This window comes from Canis aureus, chromosome 27 (genome assembly GCF_053574225.1).
Source record: "Canis aureus isolate CA01 chromosome 27, VMU_Caureus_v.1.0, whole genome shotgun sequence".
NCBI lineage: Eukaryota > Metazoa > Chordata > Mammalia > Carnivora > Canidae > Canis > Canis aureus.
In genome coordinates this window covers 36,361,727-36,385,013 of record NC_135637.1, presented here as the reverse complement: position 1 = coordinate 36,385,013, position 23,287 = coordinate 36,361,727, and the positions used below count along the sequence as shown (strand labels likewise).

At 39.9% G+C, this 23,287-nt stretch overlaps 1 protein-coding gene and 1 pseudogene across 1 annotated transcript; both read left to right on the top strand.

The window, feature by feature from the left end:
• The first annotated feature begins 14 nt into the window (after positions 1-14).
• Positions 15-13,007, top strand: LOC144299448 (nebulin-like; annotated as a pseudogene).
• A 2,944-nt stretch (positions 13,008-15,951) lies between these two features.
• Positions 15,952-23,188, top strand: LOC144299273 (nebulin-related-anchoring protein-like). The gene is made up of 5 exons (XM_077874795.1): positions 15,952-15,976; positions 18,270-18,377; positions 21,108-21,212; positions 21,300-21,408; positions 22,883-23,188. The coding sequence occupies exons 3-5, from the start codon at positions 21,193-21,195 to the stop codon at positions 23,162-23,164; spliced, it is 411 nt and encodes a 136-aa protein (XP_077730921.1). The 5' UTR covers positions 15,952-15,976; positions 18,270-18,377; positions 21,108-21,192; the 3' UTR covers positions 23,165-23,188.
• Positions 23,189-23,287: the final 99 nt, after the last annotated feature.

Below are 23,287 nucleotides of genomic sequence, written 5' to 3'. Positions count from 1 at the left end.
TTGTAACCGGACCCATGTGTAAGCCAAGAGGAGCACGGCTGTGCGTGAGCTCTTTTTTTTTTTTTTCCATTTATGATAGTCACAGAGAGAGAGAGAGAGAGGCAGAGACACAGGCAGAGGGAGAAGCAGGCTCCATGCGCCGGGAGCCTGATGTGGGATTCGATCCCAGGTCTCCAGGATCACGCCCTGGGCCAAAGGCAGGCGCCAAACCACTGCGCCACCCAGGGATCCCCTGTGCGTGAGCTCTTGAAGCGGCCCCTGTCCTCCCATGTGAACCCTTTCATAGTCTGTGCTCATGGCAGTTCTCCAGTGTGTGTAATGTCTTACAGAGGAAATACCAGGAAGACTTTGAGAATATGAAAGACCAGATCTACTTCATGTAGACCGAAACACCAGAGTACAAAGTGAATAAACAAGCTGGAGTGGCAGCTAGCAAGGTATGAAGAAATGCTCTTATTTGTCATGATGGTCTTATTGTGGGTGAGTTTCTTAGAAATTTTGCTTTTGTATGTAATGAAAAAAAAGAGGGTTCTTGGGGCTCAACAAAAAGTGCAATTTGGGGTTATCATAAGGCTACCAAGTTTTTGAAAAATTTTCCTATGTCTGACCTTTAACAATAGTCAGGTATCATCTTCAGTATTTGTTAAAGGACCTTTTGATACCTGCAATTAGAAAGGTTGTGCTCTCAGACAGAAGGACCCCTCAAGAAAGGACAGCTGTCAACCTTCTCTGAATATGGAAACTCTCACACAATCTATTACCATGATTTTTCTTATTTTCCTTCAGCAATTGCTGAAAATCTAGACGCAGACAAGATACACAAATCCATGGATATGCTCCTATACTCTGTAGAGTAGACTTTGGTAAGAAGAATCCTGATCGTTCTAAAGCACTAGAAATAAACTTCAAAGCCAATCAGACTTGGTTGAAACCCTAGGCTTGGCCCTGCTGAGGGAGTGAAAGCAAGGATATCACACCACCAGGAAGCCATTTAGTATCCAGGTGCAAAATAGTGATGTTTTAGATCAGGAGGGGAGCAGGGCTGATGGATGAAATGGACTTTGAGAATAGAGCTGACCTGGTTTGCTATTGGGTTGGATGTGGGATATGAGAAGAATGGGTCTAAGCAACTGGAGGATGGGATTTCTCTTTATTAAGAGAGAAGAGTGTGGAAAGAGGGCATAATTATTTTTGGAGGGAAAACGTGAGCTAAGCTTCCAACACGTAGGATTTGAAATGCGTTTTAGACATCAAAGTGGAAATGTTAAGTGGGCAGTTGATTGTACAAGTCTGAAGTTTCAGGGGAGATATATGGGAGGGTTGTATAAATTTGGGAGTCATCAGTATATGGAGAGTATTTAATGTCCGAAGCCTGGAGGCCATCAAGGGAGCAAGCATAGACAGAAAACTCTAAGGACTGAACTCTGGAGTATCTCCATGTGAACACATCAGCGAGATGAGGTAGGAGTAGAGTGAGGAGAGAGTGAGAAGTGAGTGAAGGGAGAAAGGAGCGATCCGCTATTTAAAATGTTTCTGAATTGAATTTACCAACATACGGTCTCTTCTGCATGCACATGAACTGCACACATGCTCACACACAGTCAATGAGGCATCAGAGGGTAGATTTCGATGATGCTTCTGGCTTGCTTTCTTGAAAAAATGTGTTGGCAGTTAGGTCACTGGTGGCTAAGTTAAATGAGAGTTGTGGAGTAGCAAGTGTCTGAGACATGATACACTGCCATTATTTGTGTATGTCTTTTTCTCTTTGAGGGCAAGGACCAGGTGTTATTCTTTCTTGTACTTGTCCCAAGGCCAGCATGTAATGAATACCCTATGGATGTTTTTGAGTGAATAAATGAATGGGAACAAAAGTTATCCTGGAGATTTATGCAGTTTCTTTGCTGCTGTTATGAGTTACTAGGAGTATTTTGTTTGTAAAATGTCAAGCTGCCACTTTTCTAGAGAGAAAATTGATTTGTAGAACTATGTCATAATATCCATAATAGAGACAAGAACAAAAGTAACCCACTTTATCATTTCACTCCTACAGGTAAAATACAAAGAAGACTCTGAAAAGAATAAAGGAAAACCCGATTATAATGTACTTCCTGCCTCAGAGAACCCACTGCTCAAGCAGCTGAAGGCTGCAGGAAATGCCCTGAGTGATGTGATAAGTACGTTCAGGTCAAAGTGTTTTTTTTTTAACCTTAGCTGCGAGAGATGAACTATCTCTCTTTCTATAATGACTAAATGCATACATAATTTGCAAGTAATTTAGGATTCTAGTGTAGCAGTTTCCCTGGAACTATATAACCACAGGAAGACAGGAATGCCCCCTGAGTATGATGTGTGTTAGTTTGGGAGGGGGGTGCCTGTGGATTTAGCTCAAGGGGCAGAGAAAACCTCATTTGCTTATAGGTTCTAGTGCTTGTGCTTCTTTGGGATCCTGACACAGAAAGAGGCTTTGCAAGGGGCAGAGAGTGAGAGGTGAAGTTGTGTGTGCACCCTGCCCTTGTGTTCTTCAAGCAGGGCAAAGACAAATGTCTTGGGTTCCACAGGTTCTTCCCCTCACTGTGCAAATCTTGTCATTCTCTGTGCAAATCTTGGCCCTAGAAACCATCATTTGCAGAAAGCACGACCTAAAAGATGGCTCCCCCAAAAGACAAACCACAACAACAAAACATAAAAGTTGGCTCCCTAAGTCTTCACAGGAGTTTCTACTTGTAGAATTAAGAGTCTGACCAATCCATAAGATTTAAAATAAAACAGATCGGATAAGTGAGAGATGCATTAAGAGACCAGCAGCCCAAGACCACTTTGACTATATAAATAAGAGAGAACATGTGATCAGGTAAGTTATTCCCACAGTATTAAGCTTTCCCAATATTTGAGGATTATACATGGTGATCCCCCTGTGGGTTAGTTATCTTTTCTTTGTCCCTCAAATTAAGTCAGCACCATAGAAATGTGTACCTGTGATTGAGGAATGAGGCGAGTGGAGTTGGAGTGGCAGGTGAGAGAGTGTGAGTGGATCTCTGCAAATAGCCCTGTCGGGAAATCAATGCAAAGCATGTCTTCTGTTTCCTAAGTAAGGGTCATCTTTATCAAACATAGCAAAGCTCAGGTTCAAACCTACTTTGTTGATAAAGAGAATAATATAAATTTTTAAAAACCAAAAAGCACCATGTACAACCTCAAAACCTAACATGAGAAAGGCACAAGATTCTCACTTTATCAGTTGTGCATTTAAAATCCAATGGTTGTTTATTGTCAGTATTAGAGCTAAATTTGGGTCCTAGCTGAGAAGAACAGAGTTCCTGTATATACCTATATACAGGATATACTATCTGTTTGTGTAAAGAGGTTTTTCCCTTGGTGGAAGGAGGAAGAGAGAGTGTATGTCTCAACTTATACTAAACATTTTTGTGAAGGTTTGTTTCAAAAAGAATTCACTGTTGCTCAGAAGATTCCTGTCTGTTGTGCCACCATCAGTGAAAGACGAGTCTGAGTTGAGGGAGAGCGGATGTAGCAGTTCTGAAGTACATACAAATCTCCACAACTAAGGGCTTGGTCTGAGGTAGAGTACTGGTTTCTTGACTTTTTTTTTGGTGAATGTTAAAAACCTAAACTTTACAGTAATTGCTAATAGAGGAAACTCTTCATTCACTACACCCCAAGATTGATTGTCAGTTTTTAAGACCGTTGACAGGATATATCTTTTTATCTTCTCCTTCTTGTTTATTGTTGGGAGATACAAGCACTATAATCAGTGTGGGAATGACAAGAATCTACTTTAATTGGTTTTTTTCTTCGACAGGAACCATACAAGGAAAACTATGAAAAGACCAAGGCAAAGAGCATAAATTACTGTGAAACCCCCAAATTCCAACTTGGTACAGTTCTGCACAACTTCACTAGTGATGTAAGCAATTCTGTGGTTACTTCTTCTGTTAAGAAAAGATCCATTATTCTCTCCCAATAAATACATGAAATATGTTTTGTCTTTCAGACCAAATACAAAGATTCCTACTTAAAGAATATTTTGGGACACTATGTGGGCAGCTTTGAGGATCCATATCATACACACTGCATGAAAGTTGCAGCTCAAAACAGTGATGTAAGTCCTAAGACAGTTGTTTAGCTTTCCACTTAACACATCTTTAGGGCATGGATAAAATGGTTGCATCCTCGTGTCTGATTTTTCTTCCTCGTAGAACAACTACAAAGCAGAATTCGAAGAAGACCGAGGCAAAGGCTTCTTACCCAGACTATAACTCAAAAATACGAAACAATCGAGAAACTGGATCCATGTAAAGATGTGAGTCTGTAGTATGACCTTCAAACGTCCTGGCCTCCAGAGCATCTAGCGGTTCAAGAGAAATTTAAAATTTTAACACTTTTCAAATATATGCAAGCAAGGAAATTATAAGAAACAAAATCTATCTTGTAGGTGATGAACTGTTTTCCCTAGCTGTCATCCACACTTTTCAAGAGCTAATTCTAGTTCATGTCCCCAAAGAGGAGTTATCAGAAATCTGAAGAATGAGAAAGTTTCTTGTACAGCTGTGAAAGCATCTCTAAAACACTGCAGTCTAATTAGAAAAGAGCCTTGTGTTTTATTAATTACAAGTTTCTTTTCTTTTGGGGAATGGGTTCTCCTTGCTTGGACTATAGGATTTGATTGCTAAGACTATTCCTTTTTTCCTCCACAGCACACCTACAAAGTCCATCCAGATAAAACAAACTTCACTCAAGTCACCGACTCTCCTGTGCTGGTGCAAGCCCAAGTCAATTCCAAGCAACTGAGTGATGTAAGTTCCTTTAAATAGGCAGGAAATCCAATTTTGAGGGATAACCTATCATAACTCTGTATATAAAATCCAGTGACTTGTCACATTTACCAAAGAAAAAGGCTAAGTGAGTGTATCAAATTTAACTTGTCTGTATTTGTAATCACCTAAAAGATCTCCTTATTTAGTTGCCTTGCATCTTCTGGGATGTATAGCAAGGATAGCAGAATGGTTCTCTAAGGGGGCCTAATATAGCTTACCATGCTGGAAGGAACATGAGGTCTTTAGCCAGGCAAATCTGGGTGAAATTCCAGCTCTGTCGTTTATAACCCGGCAGCCTAGGCAAATTGTTTAACCTCGTTATGCCTCGTGTTAGTTACCCTTTTGTAATTTGCAGTTGTTTTGAAGAGTAAACGAAAGGAGATCTGAGCATAGTAAATACCCTGGCCCGGAGTTGATGTTTAATACACGGGATGTCTCTGTCTCCAATAAGTTTCGGAAAATGGAGCTTTTGAGATACTTTTATCACATGACTTTTAAGTATGAACTTCCAAACTTGTGCTGAAGTAAGCAAAGCAATAAAAGTAACCTCAGTCAATTGATGGCCAGAAATAAAGTCTTCAGATAAAGAGTATTAACAAAGCATAATGTATGTGAGGGGACGTAACCAGGTTTGTTAGAACGTGTTTCTCCGGAAAGTGAGCGTTGACAATGGAAAGAGAGAAAGGGCTGTGAGTCTCAAGAATCTGCTGATTCTGGGGGCCGGTTGTGATGTGCCTGGAGAGGGAGCATATATGAAAGAGCCACCTCCTTCCAGGATAGTCCTACCACGGTGGCAGACGTGCTTTCATGCAGGTTGTCAGTCGTGCAGGGTGGACTACCCTAGCTCTGGACTTCTGTATTGATCTCAACAGCATTGTCAGTTCTTAATTAACATAATGTATTTTACGTTTTATTCTATGAAATGTACCACCCGAGATTTTGTATTTTGGGACAATTCTTCTTTCGAGCTAATGGTCTCCTTTTTTGTCTCTCTCTCCATCTGTCTTTGTCTCTTTCACTCTCTATCTCTGCTGAACTACAAAGGAAAGCATGAAAGTGAAAAGTTCAAGTGCCACATACCTCCAGATACTCCTGCCCTCCTCCAGCACAAAGTCAATGCTTATAACCTGAGTGATGAAAGCTCCTATATACTATGGTATGGGATATCCTGACAACCTGTGCTTTTATTTCTGGGTTGTTTCACTGCATAAACACTTCAGTGTTAAAAATGGGAAGAACAGGGATCCCTGGGTGGCTCAGCAGTGTAGCGCCTGCCTTTGGCCCAGGGCATGATCCTGAGTCCTGGGATCGAGTCCCACATCAGGCTCCTGCATGAAGCCTGCTTCTCCCTCTGCCTGTGTCTCTGCCCCTCTCCCTCTCTCTCTCTCTCTCTCTCTCTCTCTCTCTCAATAATAGATAAAATCTTAAATAAAGATGGGAAGAACATTTAGCATCTGCACCATGCCCTTATGCCTCTACCCATGTATCTTTCAATTCACCTTATAAATGTGTGTAGCAATGTTGTAGGTAGCTTCATACAATTAGACAATCTCGATATGTTTTAACCAACCTCCAAAATGCCACCACTCATGTAGGTTTGACTGCAAATCATAATGTGAGATATTTTAGCCATATATTCATTTATGTCATACAATGATTAATTTTCACCCAGGACCTGTTTCTTCAGATACAGTTTCATTTTATTTACTACTCAGACGTATAATATCCCTTATTTCACATAAACGGTGCTTATTTCTACATGTAAGAGAGCTTGCATAAAAGGCATAAGGCCAGGTAGGTATCCATTGCTACCTTTCATTTTCAAAACTTAATTTTATAGAAAGTGCAAATACCCCTTTGAAGGGGAGATCTCATTTCTTCAACAATTCTATAAATAAGTCCTTAGATTATCTAGCATCAATGAGTATTGTAATGATTCAGGAAATAACCTTTCAAAGGACCTTGAGATCAAATGAAAGTGATATCTTTAGATCATAAAAAGTAAATTAACTGTAGAATATTTGGTGCCACTCTGTGAAAGGCTCAGTAACAGGAGTTAGGTATTAGTATGGTAACTAGGATTAGGTTAATTTAATGAAAGATTCTAATGAGGAGGAGAGCACCTTGATCTTGGAAAATTAGAAGCTTCAGTTTGAAGAAAATAATAACTAAAATATGCATGATTTTCTTTTTTTATGCATGATTTTCTATAGTGAAAATGGTTCATTTGTTTCATATTAAGACAGAGTATTGAGATACTCATTAGTCTTAACAGTATGATAATATGCATATCACCTTTGCCAATTCCTTTGTTAAAATTTTCCGGTTAGGATGTCTATAAGCAAGACTGGTAGAAGAGCAAAGCAAAGAAGTTAGACATGAAAGTGGACGCCATCCCCCTGCTGGCAGCCAAAGCCAACAGCAGGATCGCCAGGGATGGGAGTATGGCCTGGGCACCCTGGGAAGGGGCTGCCAGTAAAGCTGCCTGATGGGTGGGATCTGGCACGTGTGATGTTATCACAGGTGATGTACAAGAAAGACTATGATAAAAGCAAAGGAAAGATGATTGGAGCCCTGAGCATTAATGATGATCCCAAGAACCAGAGTGACGTGAGTGTCTTTGTAAAATCATGCTTACTTTCAGATATGGCTACATTTACTGTTTACTATAACTTTGGATGAGATGTTTAGCCTATACGAAATCTCCAATTCAGGATGACAAGTCACACACAAAAGCCCAGGAGTAAAAAATGATTAAGTTCCTTATTCTTATAACAACTCTGTACTTCGAGACATCAGTGTATATTGTAAATGTTTCCTTAATTTCTTTAATGCCCTCTGTTTTATTAGGGGGAAAATATACTAGCAATAGCCTTTTCTTTATCATTTCCTAGAAATAGATTTAATATCTCAGTATGTCATAAACACATATTCATTCCATGTAATGATCTGACTTCAGGTACTTTGCAAAAATATATATAGAAAAATAAAAGGCAAAAACTGAGAAAATCAGGCTAAAGACAATAAAGTAGGAAAACTAGATGATGAAGCATAACCTCAAGAACAAAGTATTTTAAGAATTGTATAAAACACTGATCTCATTTCAAAGACTAAAATATTAAAAATTCCTTATAAAAATTGCTTCTCTAACTCATGGCATTAAATAAATATTCCCTATCCTGTATCATTTATAAGTATGCTTGTCTGTCCTGCGTATATTTTTGGATTTCTGCACGGTAAAATTAAGGAGAATGTGTAAGAATACATGATACCTATAATAAAATGGAAAAAAACTATTTTTGCATATTACTATAAAGAAAAATATTAGAACTCAAGGAGAAAATCCAGCTTCCAAAGTTATTGTAAATAAAATGTGTTTCCATCAAGTAATGAGCTGAAGACTTTTCTGGGACTGTGCCTAAGTATTTAAGGTCCACGTTATACCTTTTACCTAATTTTGTACTATTTAAAAAATTCATTTTCCTTCAAATGCATTCAAGTGGATAGAATTACATTAAGACAAAAAAGTAAAAAAAAAGTAAAAAAAAAAAAAAAATAAAATAAAAAAATAAAAAAAAAAAAAAAAAAAAAAAAAGACAAAAAAGTTGCTCAAGCAGCATTGTTATGTCATGGAATATCCTGGCTCAGCAATGTTAGGATAAATAACACAAGCGCATATATGGTTGTTAGCAGACTAGATTATCTAAGATGTGAGCCTCTACCGTAGGAATACTGCCTTTTTCGCCGTATGGAAAATAAATTCTGAAAAAGTACAAAATTTTTCTTTGTGGTTAAGTATAGCAATGATGGGAATGGCTTCTACACCATGACATAGATTTTTCTTCTCTGTTTAATTTTCTTCTTCCTTTGACAGAGAGATTATAGAGGGGAAAGCTATGAGAAGACAAAAGCAAAGAGCAGGAACTACTGTGAGACCCCTAAATACCAACTTGACACTCTGCTGAAGAACTTCAGCGAGGTTGGAAAGGCCATGGTTGCTCCTGGGGTTTGAGGGCTTTTCTACGATGTGACAAATAACGTACCTAATTGGCATATTTGTCAATATGCTTCTCTTTCAGACTAAATACAAACATTCCTATGTACAGAACGTCTTGGGCCATTACGTGGGCAGCTTCAAGGACCCATATCAAATACACTGCATGAAAGTCTCCACTCCCAACAGTGACATTAAGTTGAAGACCATTGTTCCTGTCTCTCGATGACATTCTTTGGGGGTAATAACAGTCATGATCTATTTTAGTTCTTTCTCATTATAGAAAAATTACAAAGCCAGGTATGAAGAAGATAAGGGAAATGCTTTTTCCCTCAGAAAATCACACAAGAATATGAAGCAATCACGAAGCTAGACCAGTGTAAAGACAGAAGTCAGCTGCCCAGAGTTCTCCAAATGGGGTTTGGGATTCCTGTGCCATCTAGTGGTGAACTCAGCAGGAGTTTACATGCTAATGCCTAGTGGTTAGCAGATGTTAAATTTTAAATTTGGGGTGGAACTGGGGAGCACAAAAATTATTGTGAAGAAACCGATCTGTTACAGAATAGTTTGTGGTCTTAATAAAGCTTTACTTTCAGTAGTTTATGTACACGTGGCTTAGTGGAGGGAAAGGTAAGATAGATTTGTGAGAGAGGGGTGTGCATTCATTTCACAAATTTACACGAGGAGCTAGCTTATGTCAGGCACTGTCCTTGATGCTGAGAAAGAAAAGGGAACAAGGTGGGCTGCCTCTGGGGGAGCATGCATTTGAGAGGGATAAATAGATAACAAAAAACGTATAAAGAAGGAAGGTACTAGACAATGATAATACAACCTATGAAGAATGATGCTATAGGATTGAAATAGGATGAAGTGGGAGTGAGACTGGATGGGCTCCATAGGCTGGGTGCTCTGAGAGAGTTCTAAGGCAGGAATGTGCAGTCATGCCAAGATCAAGGTGAGAGCAACTAACTGGAAGAACGGTCTAAGGAGAGAAGAGCTGGGCACTTAAGGAATTGCAAAGATGAAGTAGCAGAAGCGTTCTGGAGACGGAGACAGTGGGAAGAAGTGAAATGGTAGGGGATGGGGGTGGGCAGATTCTGTAGGGTAGGGCTCATCAGCCACAGCACGGTTTAGGTCAAGTCATATGGAGGGCTGTTGTAAGGTGTCAGCCGGAGGAAGATTAATCTGGTTGCTGAATTGTGGCGGGGAGACCAATTTAGAGGCAACATCAGGGGATGGAGATTGAGAGAGAGAAGTGACAACATATCAACCAAGTTTTCAGAAAATAAATTCTATTTTTAACTGTAAACTCTTTATATGTAGTATGTATATAAACAAGAATATAAAGATCCGTTATTATGATATTTTATTAAAGAACATCTTTTCTAGCATACGTGGAAAGTTCATCCAGATAAGACCAAATTCACGGCCGTCACCGACACTCCTGTACTGTTGCAAGCCCAACTCAACACGAAACAGCTTAGCGATGTAAGTGCCTTGATTTGTGCAAGTGTGGATGACCTGGAATGCTGTGTTTATTTGAAACATAAGCATTTTCACGGGCTCATCTATCTACCCAACACTGTCACTTTTCAAGATTTAATAAGATGCAAATGAAGCTGCTTGACTGAATTGCAGCCTTGGGAAAAGTGGTATTAGACGATACTAAAAATAATATTTCTTCAATAAGTCACCAATTTTTAGTGGGGAATTTGCCCATTGGGATCTGACACACACCCAAAATAATGCATACTAAATTTCATGAATTTGAAAACAACAAAAGCATGTATTTGTGTAGGTAACAAGGCAAGCATTTCCCATTGTGAGTTTGCTGACAAAGGCAATACAAAAAGATATGAAGAGTGCAGAAACAAGAAAGACATCAGGTAGTAATAAGAAAATGAATACAGGATACCGATACAGAATTCAAACAGAATGGTGAGAGAGAGAGAGAGAGAGGGTGGTCAAGGGTGATCTAAAGCAGAACGGTCCAGCCGGGTGAAGATCGGGGAAGAGCAGCAGTGCTTCTCGGTCACACTCGTGTGGGTCACCCAGCGACCTGGTTAGAGTACAGATTCTGATTCAGTTGGTCTGGAGAGAGATGCTGACTCTCTCTCAAGCTCCTCAGCGATGCCCATGCTGCTGCTGCTAGACCACACTTTGGGCTGCACGGTGCCAGCAGCTAAGAGCGGCACAACCTTCTCAGGAAGGAAAATACATCCTGTCCTACGATAAAATGTGTTTTAGTATCACAGCTCATTTGCAGTTGGTAATGAAGTGAATGACATCGCTATACCCCAGGAGTCCTGTCAGTTCATCATGCGGCATTTCTAGCATATTAATATTTTATGCCACAAGAAGGAACAGCTAAACGCTGGCCAGTTACCAACATCACTGGCCCAGCTGAACTCGGTAAGCTGACGAGGGACAGAGTGTTGTAGGCAGTGTCTTCTCACAGCATGATCTTCTCATTGGCCTGGACCGGCCACGGGCACTGTTCTCGAGGTGGTTATTGCTGACGTTCAATCGTGCATTTGCCTTTAGCTCCAGAATTCAACAGCCTCATTCTGTCTCTATCCCCTTCCTTCCACCTATGTCAGCTTTAAATTTTTTAAATACAGTGCTGTACTTTACATTTTTAATAATCAGAATATATGTATCTTTTTGACTGTACTAGGATTTTAGTTATTTAGGATTATTTCTATTTTTGTTATTTCTCTGATCATAGAATTTAATAGACTTTCAGTATCCGTGTCCTGAAGTCACAGCCTAAAAGTTTAGATCCATCAATGAGTTTCCCACACATACATTGTGATAGCGTTTATAAAAATGACAACCCAAACTGGATTACACCACAATCCTGAAAGAGGGAGTCAGAGTCTAGGCCTTGTAACAGACTTTGACTGGATGGATATACCATCACTTTGAGGCGTGTTTCAGAAAAGGGTAGAAGTATAGAAGTAATTCAGTCATTTATATACACTCTCCCACATGCCCTCAAGGAAATCCTGACCCTGAACTGTTTGGATATCTTCTGTTTTCCAGCTGAATTACAAAGCAAAACGTGAAAGTGAGAAGTTCAAGTGCAGCGTACCAGCAGATGCTCCACAGTTTATCCAGCACAGAGTCAATGCCTATAACTTAAGTGATGTAAGTATCAAAGCTACAGAAATCTACCATTATGTGCCCACGTGAAGGGGAAATGTTATGGGTATTTAAAAAGACCAGATTAGGAGTTATGCAATTAAACAATGGTGGCAATTGTTTCCAGAGTATAAGTGGAGCTTTTAAGGCTGAACTGCTCAGAAGGCTCTTACTTTGCTCTTCTAATTCATTTTCCACATTTTCTGTTACCATCAGAAACATCCTCTTAATTACCCTCAGCTAATCTCTGTAGCATTGGCAAGCTCCTGTGAATGTCCCATTTCACTTTCTCTAAGTGGTTGTCTTTCTACATCGTCCTTTATACATCGGCATAGCCGAAACTTTAGAGAGTTCATAGGATATTAAGAAAGCGTATTATCCTTATGTGGTGGGAGGGGAGAAGCAAGATGACAGGCTTATGAATAATTATACTATCATTTGGGAAGTATAGTGTTTGAAGGTGAAAAGAGTCTACATGTAGAAATTTTCAGTCTGTTTCTTATTGTTACTGAATGATTCTGAGTTAGATGTTGTTCTAACCATTTTTCTGCTGAAACCTCCTGTTCAGAATATCTATAAACATGACTGGGAGAAGAGCAAAGCAAAGCAGTTTGACATGAAAGTGGACGCCATCCCCCTGCTGGCAGCCGAAGCCAACAGCAGGATCGCCAGGGATGAGAGTATGGCCTGGGCACCCGGGCAGGGGACCCCAGTGACGCTGCCTGATGGGTGGGATCTGGCATGTGTGATGTTTTCATAGGTGATGTACAAGAAAGACTATGATAAAAGCAAAGGAAAGATGATTGGAGCCCTGAGCATTAATGATGATCCCAAGATGCTGCATTCTTTGAAGAGAGCCAAAAAACCAGAGTGATGTCTTTGTAGATCTATCTTGCTTTCAAGGTGACGTCCCTCTTAATATGCCCAAGGGGTTGGTAGCACGTAAAAGGATTCCATATCCATGGGCTCTATCATGTTCACAACAGACTGCTGGGAATGAACATTAGAAGTAGAATGGTTTCCCAGATTCTTGTACCTTTGGGGAGAGGTATTTCTGATTACTTGATTCTATTTCAGTTTGAAAACCGTTTGTTTCAATATGTAATAGAATATTGATTTTAATTCTCAATATTGCAATCGGTAAAGAAGTGATTTTAATTCTCAAAACTTCCTGAAAACATCACTAGATGGTTTCATATTTTCTTCTGATTGAAAAATAAACTTTAAATGATGATTTTGAAACTGTCTTTATAGTGGAAGAAAGCCATGAGTCAGAGATAAAAATCTTATTGTTAATTATCATTGTTTTTTATTGACTTTAGTAATTAGTACTGGTATAGGTTCAAGAGAAATACTCCATTGATTATAGGCTCCTTTGAGCCTCTGATTAAAGACTTGATCACTCGTCTAGAAAATTGAACTTTTTCTTCCTGCCTTTTGTCTGAATTTCAGAGAATATAAATTCCCTACAGCTTGTCTATGGGCCAAGTCTCATCTTTTGAGTAAAGTTCTTACTAGAGAGGGGAAAGATCTATTGCAAATCACAGTATATGCTGTGTTTAAAAAATGATTAGAGAATTCCTTGAAGAGTGGTAAGAGTGTTCAGCATAGCTTGCAAATATTATTTTTTCAAAATTAAATAGAAGGATGTTTGTATCCTTTACTTTCATTTCAACCATGTATTCATATAATGATCTATATCTTCATTAATTCATTTTGCATGTGCTGTGTAGTCCTATGGCAGTTTAAAGCATCCCGTAGTCAGTAGTTTTCTCTAATAACTTCACGCTGATTTATATCTGTATATAGTGATCACATACATCATATTATGTTTTTTAGTAGCTCCTTATCCTTTCTCAGTTCAGAAGGTTTCATATCTGTCTGTTGACAGAACATGTCTTTATCCTATCACAGTACCCATTAGAACACGAAGCACGTAGTATCTTCGGTAAATACTTGTTAATTGATTGATACTGGTAACCAAAAGAGCTAGTCAATGATGAATCATTTTCATATACATCCAGGCTAAGAGCTAAGCTACAGGTATAGAACATGCATGGCTTTTAAAGAGAATCTTTTAGGGGATGCCTGGGTGGCTTGGTGGTTTGGCGCCTGTCATTGGCCCAGGGCGTGATCCTGGAGTCCCGGGATCGAGTCTCGCGTCGGGCTCCCGGCATGGGGCCTGCTTCTCCCTCCTCCTGTGTCCCTGCCTGTCTCTCTCCCTTTCTCTCTCTCTCTCTCTCTCTCTCTGTCTCTCATGAATAAATAATTTTAAAAAATAAAGAGAATCTTTTAAAGCCATTTGGACCTTTGACAACATTGTACAGATATGTATGAACTGGTATAAACATGAACAAAAGAATCAAATGGTTTAGTCAAAAACACTTCCACACACCAATGCTGTGGCAACATTACTTTATCAGTTTGTTTGTTTATTCATTAAAGATTGACTTATTTATTTTAGAGAAGGAAGGAGAGAGCATGAGCGGGAGGGGCAGAAGGAGAAGGAGAGAAAAACTCAAGTGGACTCCACATTCAGCGTGGAGCCCAACGTGGGGCTCAGTCCCACAACCCCAAAATCATGACCTGAGCTGAACCTATAGTCAGACTCTCAACCAACTGCACCAATAGGCACCCCATCAGCTTATTTCTAATAAAGACAAACTATTTTTTCAATGTTCTTACATACGATCAGAAAGTTTCCATATTTTATTTTCGTAAACCAAAGGCTAGATTTTACAATTAAGTGATGTTTATTCAGTGAGGGTGATTGCCCACAAAGTATTTAGGAGGAAGATCACATTCCCTAAGGGAGCTAAATGATCAGATTGTTTGCAACAGGAATTTCTACAGAAGATTCATAAGGCACATGTCTACTTGCTAGCTTGGGTCACCGTCTTTAATGCTTATGTGATTAGGGGGAGATATAAGGGTTTAGAATTTTCCTACAGGCACTGGGGTAGAATTTTTCTCTCTGTTAAGGTAATTGGTTGAGTGGGCATGATGAAGCTGGGACCTTGACCCCTTGACCTAATTAGCACCCTGTCTAACATTCCGGAAAACCAGCCAGTGAAAGTGCCTTCTGAGGCCCAGTCAAGACATTTGGTTTATGAGAACACTGTAATAAGTGCCAAGGTTACTTGAATGGTTCAGTGTCACAAACTTTTCTCCTTTGAGGTCTTATTACTGCTGCAATCTGAAGCTGCTTTTAAATTGTTACCAAAATTAAACTTGGTATGAAAGAACCTTTGGGATTCTCAGTGGAGCTTATCTACTATCAAAAGTAGAATAGTCAGGTTGAAAAACTCAGTGACCACTTAAACATGCTGTTAGAAAAGCCAAGTAGTCAAGTGGACAGCTTTATTCATGAAGTGGTCGTTTTATGAAATTAGAAGCATGAAATGATTGTTCTATAGTCTTCATCAATTAAAAAAGTACTTCTTTATTGGAACACAATTAAAAGATTAGATTACTTTGGTAAAAATAATGCTTCTTAATGGTCTTGAAAAAACCCTGTGTTAAAATAAAATGCCTTCCTGAAGTAGAAACTGTGGCCCCCTCCTGTTGTCTGACAGTTGCTCTTTGATCTAAAAGTAGATTTGGTAACATATGTCCACGTCTGAGGTTTTTGGAGGGAAAGGGTTCAATAATGTGTAACAGATGAACAAATTTTAGGAAAAAAAAAAAACTACTCGCACGTTTGAATGTGTTTCTCTAACTCGTGTCTGTTGTTTATGAGAGATTTCTGTGCTTGTCCGGAAATTCCATTGAGGATTTATGGTAATAAATGGAAAATTCCTATTCACAGCGTGAATATCGTAAAGACTATGAGAAGTCAAAGACTATCTACAGGACACCTCTTGATATGCTCCAAGTTACTCGAGCTAAGAAATCTCAGGAAATTGCCAGTGCTATGGACTATAAGCACATCTTACACAATTGCAGCTACCCACCCGATAGCATCAACGTGGATCTTGCCAAGGAGGCTTATGCACTGCAGAGTGATGTGAGTAATCACATTTTCTCATTTCCGTTTTTCTAAGGTGGAAAAGGAAATAATCTTTAAGTGGAATGGTGTTTTTGGCCATTCTCAGAGGTGTTGGCATTGTCTTCTGTATGTAGCTAGTATGTAATGGGGAAATGACCCTTGTGGCTTGATGAGAGCATGCCCCTCAGAGTTAGACCTAGATCTAGCATGAACTCATCACTATATCCCTCCGGGAAAGCTACCAACCAAGTGTGCCGTTGAGTAGCAGCTAATTATATTCACATTGTTGTGCACTCATCTTCAAAACCTTTTCATCTTCTAAAACTGAAACTCTAGCAGTTATCTTCCTGTTTTTCCCCTCTCCCTAGCTCCTGCAACCACCCTTGTACTTGACCTGGGCTGCTCTGTAGACCATGTATATGTAGAGTCATTCAGTATTTGTCTTCTTGTTACTGGCCTATTTCACTTAATGAAATGTCCTCAAAGTTCATTCGTGTTGTAGCATGTATCATAATTTCCTTCCTTCTTGAGGTTGAATAATACCGCATTGTATGTGTATACCACATTTTGTTTGTCCCTTTATCCATCAGTGAACGTTTGTGTTTCTTCCATCTTTTTGGCTATTCTGAATAATGCTTCTACAAACGTAGGTGACAAATATTTCCTTTGAGAGCCTGCTCTCCATTCTTCTGGGTATACACTCAGAAATGGGTTTGCTAGATCACATGGTAATTCTATTTTTAACTTTTTGAGGACCCAATCTACTCTTTTCTACAGCCCCTGAACGATTTTAAATTTCCATCACTAACAATCCTGTATCATGCGTGGTTATTTACTTTTTTAATTTTGCTATGTTTCTTTCTCCCAAGTAGATGGTAAGCCTTTCAAAGGCAGGAACCAAATAGTTTCTTGATTTTTTATTCCAATTAAAAGGCCCACACTAAAGAACAATGGTTTGAAATTTGTATCTAGAATATAAGTTTTACGTACCACATATAGCCAGACAATAAGAGTAGTCTATTATTTTATTTTACTGTTTTATTTTATTCTTTTAGAGAGAGGGAATAGGGTGTGTGTGAGGAGGGCTGAGGAAGAGGGGAGAAGGGAGAGTGAGAGAGAGTCCCAAGCAGGCTGCACACCCAGCACAGAGCCTGACATGGGGCTTGATTCCACAACAGTGAGATCATGACCAGAACCAAAATCAAGAGTTGAACGTGTAAGCAACTGAGCCACCCAAGCACCCCAAGACTGGCCTATTACTTTAATGGCATCAAGTGTGTCCCCAAAATAGGAAAAATTCCAAATAGTAAGAGCCTTGTACAAGCAAATTGATTGTAACTATTTTATTTTTTAAATACTTTATTTATCTATTTATTTAAGCAGACAGTGAGCAGCAAGGAGGGGCAGAGGGAGGTAGAGAAGCAGACTCCCTGCTGAGCAGGAAGCCCGACGTGGGGCGAAGCCCGACATGGGGCTCAATCCCAGGACCTGGGGATCACAACCTGAACCAAAGGCAGACGCTTAACCAGCTGAGCCACCCTGGTGCCCCTAGCATAACTATTTTAAAGTGCATTGTTAACTGATATGGGGACACTCAAAGTTAACCATTACACATGAAGGGCAACATGTGCAAACCTATAGTACGAATAACCATTATCAAGTCTTCTCAGAAGGTGAGCAAAATTACCTACCTTCAATGTGGCCACCAGTCCTAATTTGACCAAAGAAACATAATACTTAGAGTTCCAGGGAGCAAACACCTCACCTTTGATTATCTACATATAATTTTTTTTTATTCTTTGAAGTAGAGCTTTAAATATAGTATTTGTCCATATTGGAATTAGAGTTCCACATACTTCCTTTCAGTTGGAAATAAGGAGGAGATGGACTACATGCCAGCTAGAAGAACACTGATAACCTAAGGGCTGTTAAAATCTCCCACCAAGGAAATACTTAACATAATCTCAATGTGGGGCATCTGGGTGGCTCAGTCAATTAAGGATCTGACTCTTGATTTTGGCTCAGGTCATGATCTCTGAGTGTGAGATTAAGCTCTGTGTTGGGCTCTGTGCTCCATGTGGGATCTGCTTGCGTTTCTTTCTCTCTTCCTTTGCCCCACTGATGTGCGTGCTCTCATCATTCTCTCAGATAAGTAAAATCTTAAAAAACAAAAACAAAAAGAAACCTTAGGATATATGAAGTAAGGAAGCTGGTCAGAAATCTTAACACTGTTTTGGGTAAAATGTTAATGATTTCATGAATAAGGATGATGCTGAACAAAAAACCTGTAACCTTCCTCTTGGTGTTTTAGGTTGAATACAAGGCTGACTACAACAGCTGGATGAAAGGTTGTGGCTGGGTGCCTTTTGGATCCTTAGAAATGGGAAAGGCAAAGAGAGCTTCAGACACCCTAAATGAGGTAAAGACATCTCATGTGCCACAGAGGGGGTTGGGATTGTGCCGTGTTAAGGCCCCCAGAACCGTGGAATCACCTTCTTTTCCCTCTTCATTCTCTCATGGTTGTTACTGAGAAAAGAGCCCTTACCACATGCATGAATTATCCAGACAGATAAGTTTTACATCATCAAAATCCTTTATATTAACCATTCATGATAAAAATATTTTTGACAACTGTATCAAAGTATAATTTGCATGCCACAAAATTCATCTATTTTTAATAAGTTCATGTAGTTTTTATGGTCATCACTATAATTGAATTTTAAAATGCTGCTAGTATGCGAAAGTTTCCTTGAAAACTCCCCCTCCCATCTGCAATGCCTGGCAACCAGAGATCTTGCTTTTTGTCCCTATAGTTGTACTTTCCTAGAAATCTCTTTTGTAGGAGACTTCCTTCATTTAGCACCATGCTTTAGAGGCTCATCTATATATCTGCACATATCTACAATTCATTCCTTATTATTATTGAGTAGTATTCCTTTGCATAGCTATATTTTTGGCTGTCCAGTGGTACACATGTGGATTCATAATTGCCAGTTTTGGCAATTATGAATAATGCATAGAATGAATACTACAGAAATTTTCCTTTAACTATTATACCGTGTGTCTTATTCTTGATCATTTTGAAGTACCAGATAAGTTGTTATTCAGTCTAAGAAAAAAGCAGCGATGATCTTTCACTCTAAATGGCCAGGTGATCTGACCCTTCCCCTCCGACAGAGGCACATTCCCATGGCTGTCAGGTGAACACATCAGGGAGGTTAGCCTACATAAAGGAGGGACGGAGGTACTGAGTGAAGGTTCTTGTTTCTGTTGTTCTGGGCTTTTGCTTGCTTTTAGGAAACAACATTTTATATCCTCCGATTTTTCACAAAAGTTCCTCTGAGTTGGTGGTTTTTAGATGTCTAAAGCTGAGTGATGCCACTTCATACACAGAAGTGGGATGTAGAAGATGCACAAGGGAAGAAGAGTGGGAGACTAGAGGGAGGAAAATCTAGGAATGTAGCTAGAAGGTCCCGTCAGAACACCTTCCACTCTCTTCTCTCCTGTAGCTAGCTCCTCAGTACTTTAGTGACAAGCTGTGGACTAGTCACATGGAGGCTGCAGAGCAGAAGTTCTCCCTTTCTTATAGGAACCCCTAGCCATTGCCTAATTCCCCAGTTCCTCCTCCCTCAACCAAAGAGCTGCGTTACCTCTGTTCAACTGACAGGAATCTGAGAGCCTGTTAGTGTCACACAAAAGACACTCCAAATTTCCTTGCATGCTTTTCTGATACTTTAGAAAACTTTGTGGTGTTTCTGGGTTCTGTTTAGCTAAGAGTACCCTCTTTTCATTTCATAAGCAAGAGGTAGCCTGGTTCCTGAAAGTTATCTTGGTCTGTAATGCCCCAGACCATCCAAAATTGAGCCAATTTTTGGAACATCATCTCTTGTACTGTATTCATCTTTTCCCCCAAGCCAACCAAGAAGCTAGTATCTAAAAATTTTTAAATCAGGAAAAAAAAACCCTTGTCCCTCCAAAATAAATCTCAAGGATTTTTATGTATTAGCCTTAAGTGAAAGTATTATTGCTGTTTATCTTGTTTCAATTCACCAAACAGAAAAAATGCAGCCAACATCCAGACGCTCTCAATTTTACTTCGATTGAGGATGCTCCGATTATAGTACAGTCCAAAATCAACCAGGCCCAAAGAAGTGATATGAGTGCTAATTCTATCTGTAGTTTAATAACGGAAACAAATACATTTGGTTCTAAACGTGCTGATCACCTGTGGTTATTCTGCAAACCAAAGAGACTCAGTTCCATGAGCAATTCTGTAACTCTCCCAGCTTTTCACTAATAAGGCACACCTACGTCACGTCTTCAGGGTGTTATGGATGCTACGCTGACCGTCCTTCCAGCCATTTAACACTGAAGGTCAGGGGCTTCTCTTGATGACAAGACACACTATAAGCCTATTTTTAGGAAAGACCAAGAAAATGAATGTATGCGGCACACCTTCTGGAGGAGCTACGTTGTAAGTCAGAGCTAAGACAAAAATCATGTAGAGTAAAAACCACCCCAAAGTCCCATCAGTCACCCACCAAGTGTAAGATAGATAGTGTGTGTATCCCACCCAGTTAGCCTTTTCGGTGCTCAGGGAAGTATCTGCAGGTTAACATTTTCATCAGGCCCTCTCCCGGGGCTAACTTCTGTGAGGTGCCCCTACCGCACGAAGCTCAGAGATTCCTAGCACATACCAAGGGACCTTTACCAAGGCTGAACGGGCACTAGGATGGGACTCTGTGCATTGCATGTGAGACCTTGAAGGCACACAGATCTGCACAGGTGAATGTGAAGGTGACCCAGAGAACGTCTTTCAAGAAAAGCACCTCTGTGTAATGTGATCTGTTCTGAAATTATTTTCCTGTGTCGTTAAACCCTTTTCCCTCCTTTGTTTTGTTCATGCATTTCTTTTTTTTAAATTTTTATTTATTTATGATAGTCACATCAGAGAGAGAGAGAGAGAGAGAGAGAGAGAGAGGCAGAGACACAGGCAGAGGGAGAAGCAGGCTCCATGCACCGGGATCGCGACGTGGGATTCGATCCCGGGTCTCCAGGATCGCGCCCTGGGCCAAAGGCAGGCACTAAACCGCTGCGCCACCCAGGGATCCCCTTTGTTTTGTTCATGCATTTCTTTTCATCTCTCAAGGTAGCATACAAAGCCAGAGGAGAAGAACTTCTTCACAAGTACAACCTGCCAGCCGACCTGCCCCAGTTCATCCAGGCTAAAGTTAATGCCTACAGTATCAATGAGGTATGCACGTGAGCTCAGCTGCTGATTGCGTGTGAAGGCCTTTCTAAATGTGGCCTCAGTTATATGCAAGGGACTTTTTTCTTTCAGAATATGTACAAAAACAGGCTTGAAAGATTTGAGCAAGAAGGGCTATGACCTGAGAACGGACACGATTCCCATCAGAGCCTCCAAAGCTGCCTGGCAGGCAGCAAGTGAGGTAAGTGCCGGTGGTGGGGTCACTGGTGTGTTGTAACTAGGAAGTATGGGTGGGGTGGATTCGTTATGCAGAAGTCGCCGTGTCTGCTGTCCCCAGCACGAAGTGAGTCCTGTTGAAAACTATTTAGAAAAGAAAGTTCCCTAAAAAGGTCTGAATTTTCCTGGCAGTAAGGATTTGTAGAACCTTTACTAACCTGTTTTAGTGCAACACTCTAAGTTTAAGGTCTCCTCTGCATTTTTGTACAAATTCACATTATTCTCCTCATGGAAGTAAACAAATCAGTCACTATTTAAGTCCTAATCGCCTCCTGGGGGTAAGATTTTTGTCTCAAAATTTTCTTAATTTACATGGATTCCCTCTTTCCCTTATTTCTTTTTAATTAATTGCTTCCAGAGATGGATTAATTGGCTCCAAGGTCCATAGCAGTCATTAGGCTCCATGAAAGTTAAAAATTTTGTCTTTTTTCTTTTCCTTATCATACTTGTAACTATGAACTAGTTACCTTCCTCTTTGAGATTCAAATCAAATTGACTCAAACCCCTACCAGCTAACCTCTAGGAAGTAGGATACCCTTCCTCCTGCTCAATGCAGATATTCTGAGGTTTGTCTTTCCATTACCTCTGGCTCCTACTTTGTACACAGTGGTTTTGCTCATGCTCACCTGGACTCTCCTGCCCTGGGTTCACTTTTTTCTGGTCTGCATGGTCCAGAGATGGAACACAGCAGTCCAGAACCATCTTTTAGTCCCCCGAACCCAAGTCCCAAGCACAACCTCATCGATGGTTTGAAATGAAGTTGACATTGCGCCGATGTAAATAAGTTACAATTGAGTAATAAATACTGGTATCATCAAAGCGCTGATGATACCCATTCCCTTTCTCTCTGGGTGCACTCTTCCAGCTCCTCCCCACCCCAACACACACATTAGCTTTCCTTCACATCTCTGCTTCTCAGTTTCCCATGCTTCTTCCCAGATCTCCCCAAGCAAGTTCAGTTCTTCTCACTTTATAATTTAGATCCAATTCATGTTTACACACAACTGGCTCTGGGTCTTCCTTTGAATATCCAAATACTCATTAAAATTCTACTACAACTAAGATAGCCAGCTGTTTGGGGAGGGGTCTCCTGGAGCAGCACAATATAACTGGTAATGATTGCAGAATGTTTATCTTTTCATTTGTCTCTACCAGTGTATAAGTAGAAAGGAACTTACTACCTTGTCTCTGACATGAATTATGGAAACGTTCCCCACCCCAATCTCTCTCAGGTGGCTGAGGCAGCTACAGACAATTAAATGGGCTCTAAGTAACATTTTAATTTTACCAGGCTACATTTCAAACTATATACAAATGAATACATCTAACTGGTTGTTGAAGTAATTCCTGGGAAGCTCAATTGCTTTAAATCATAGTCTTATTGATCAGTAAAATCTTCATAACTACATTTTAAAATATACCCACTTTGTTTCCAATAGGTTCAATACAAAAAAGATTATGAAAACACCAAAGGGAAAATGGTTGGCTTCCAAAGTCTCCAAGATGATCCTAAACTGGTTCACTATATGAATGTAGTCAAGATACAATCCGACCGGGAGTATAAAAAAGACTATGAGAAGACAAAAACAAAATACAACACACCCCATGATGTGTTCAATGTTGTGGTAGCCAAGAAAGCTCAGGATGTTGCCAGCAATGTCAACTATAAGCATACACTCCATCATTACACCTATCTGCCTGATGCCATGGACCTGGAGTAGTCTAAAAACATGATGCACGTACAGAGCAATGTAAGTGAAACTTATTTCACAGAATAATCCTCTCCTAAAGTCAGAAAGTGCATGAGAACCCACTGCTTGGGGCACTTACTCCTTTTTTTTCCC

What these genes read in the sequence shown, in the direction of transcription:
- LOC144299273 (XM_077874795.1), top strand. Translation starts at nt 21,193, where the DNA reads ATGCCTACAGTATCAATGAG. An exon ending in ATGCCTACAGTATCAATGAG is followed by an intron (nt 21,213 to 21,299) that starts GTATGCACGTGA and finishes TTTTTCTTTCAG; the next exon opens with AATATGTACAAAAACAGGCT. An exon ending in CCTGGCAGGCAGCAAGTGAG is followed by an intron (nt 21,409 to 22,882) that starts GTAAGTGCCGGT and finishes TGTTTCCAATAG; the next exon opens with GTTCAATACAAAAAAGATTA.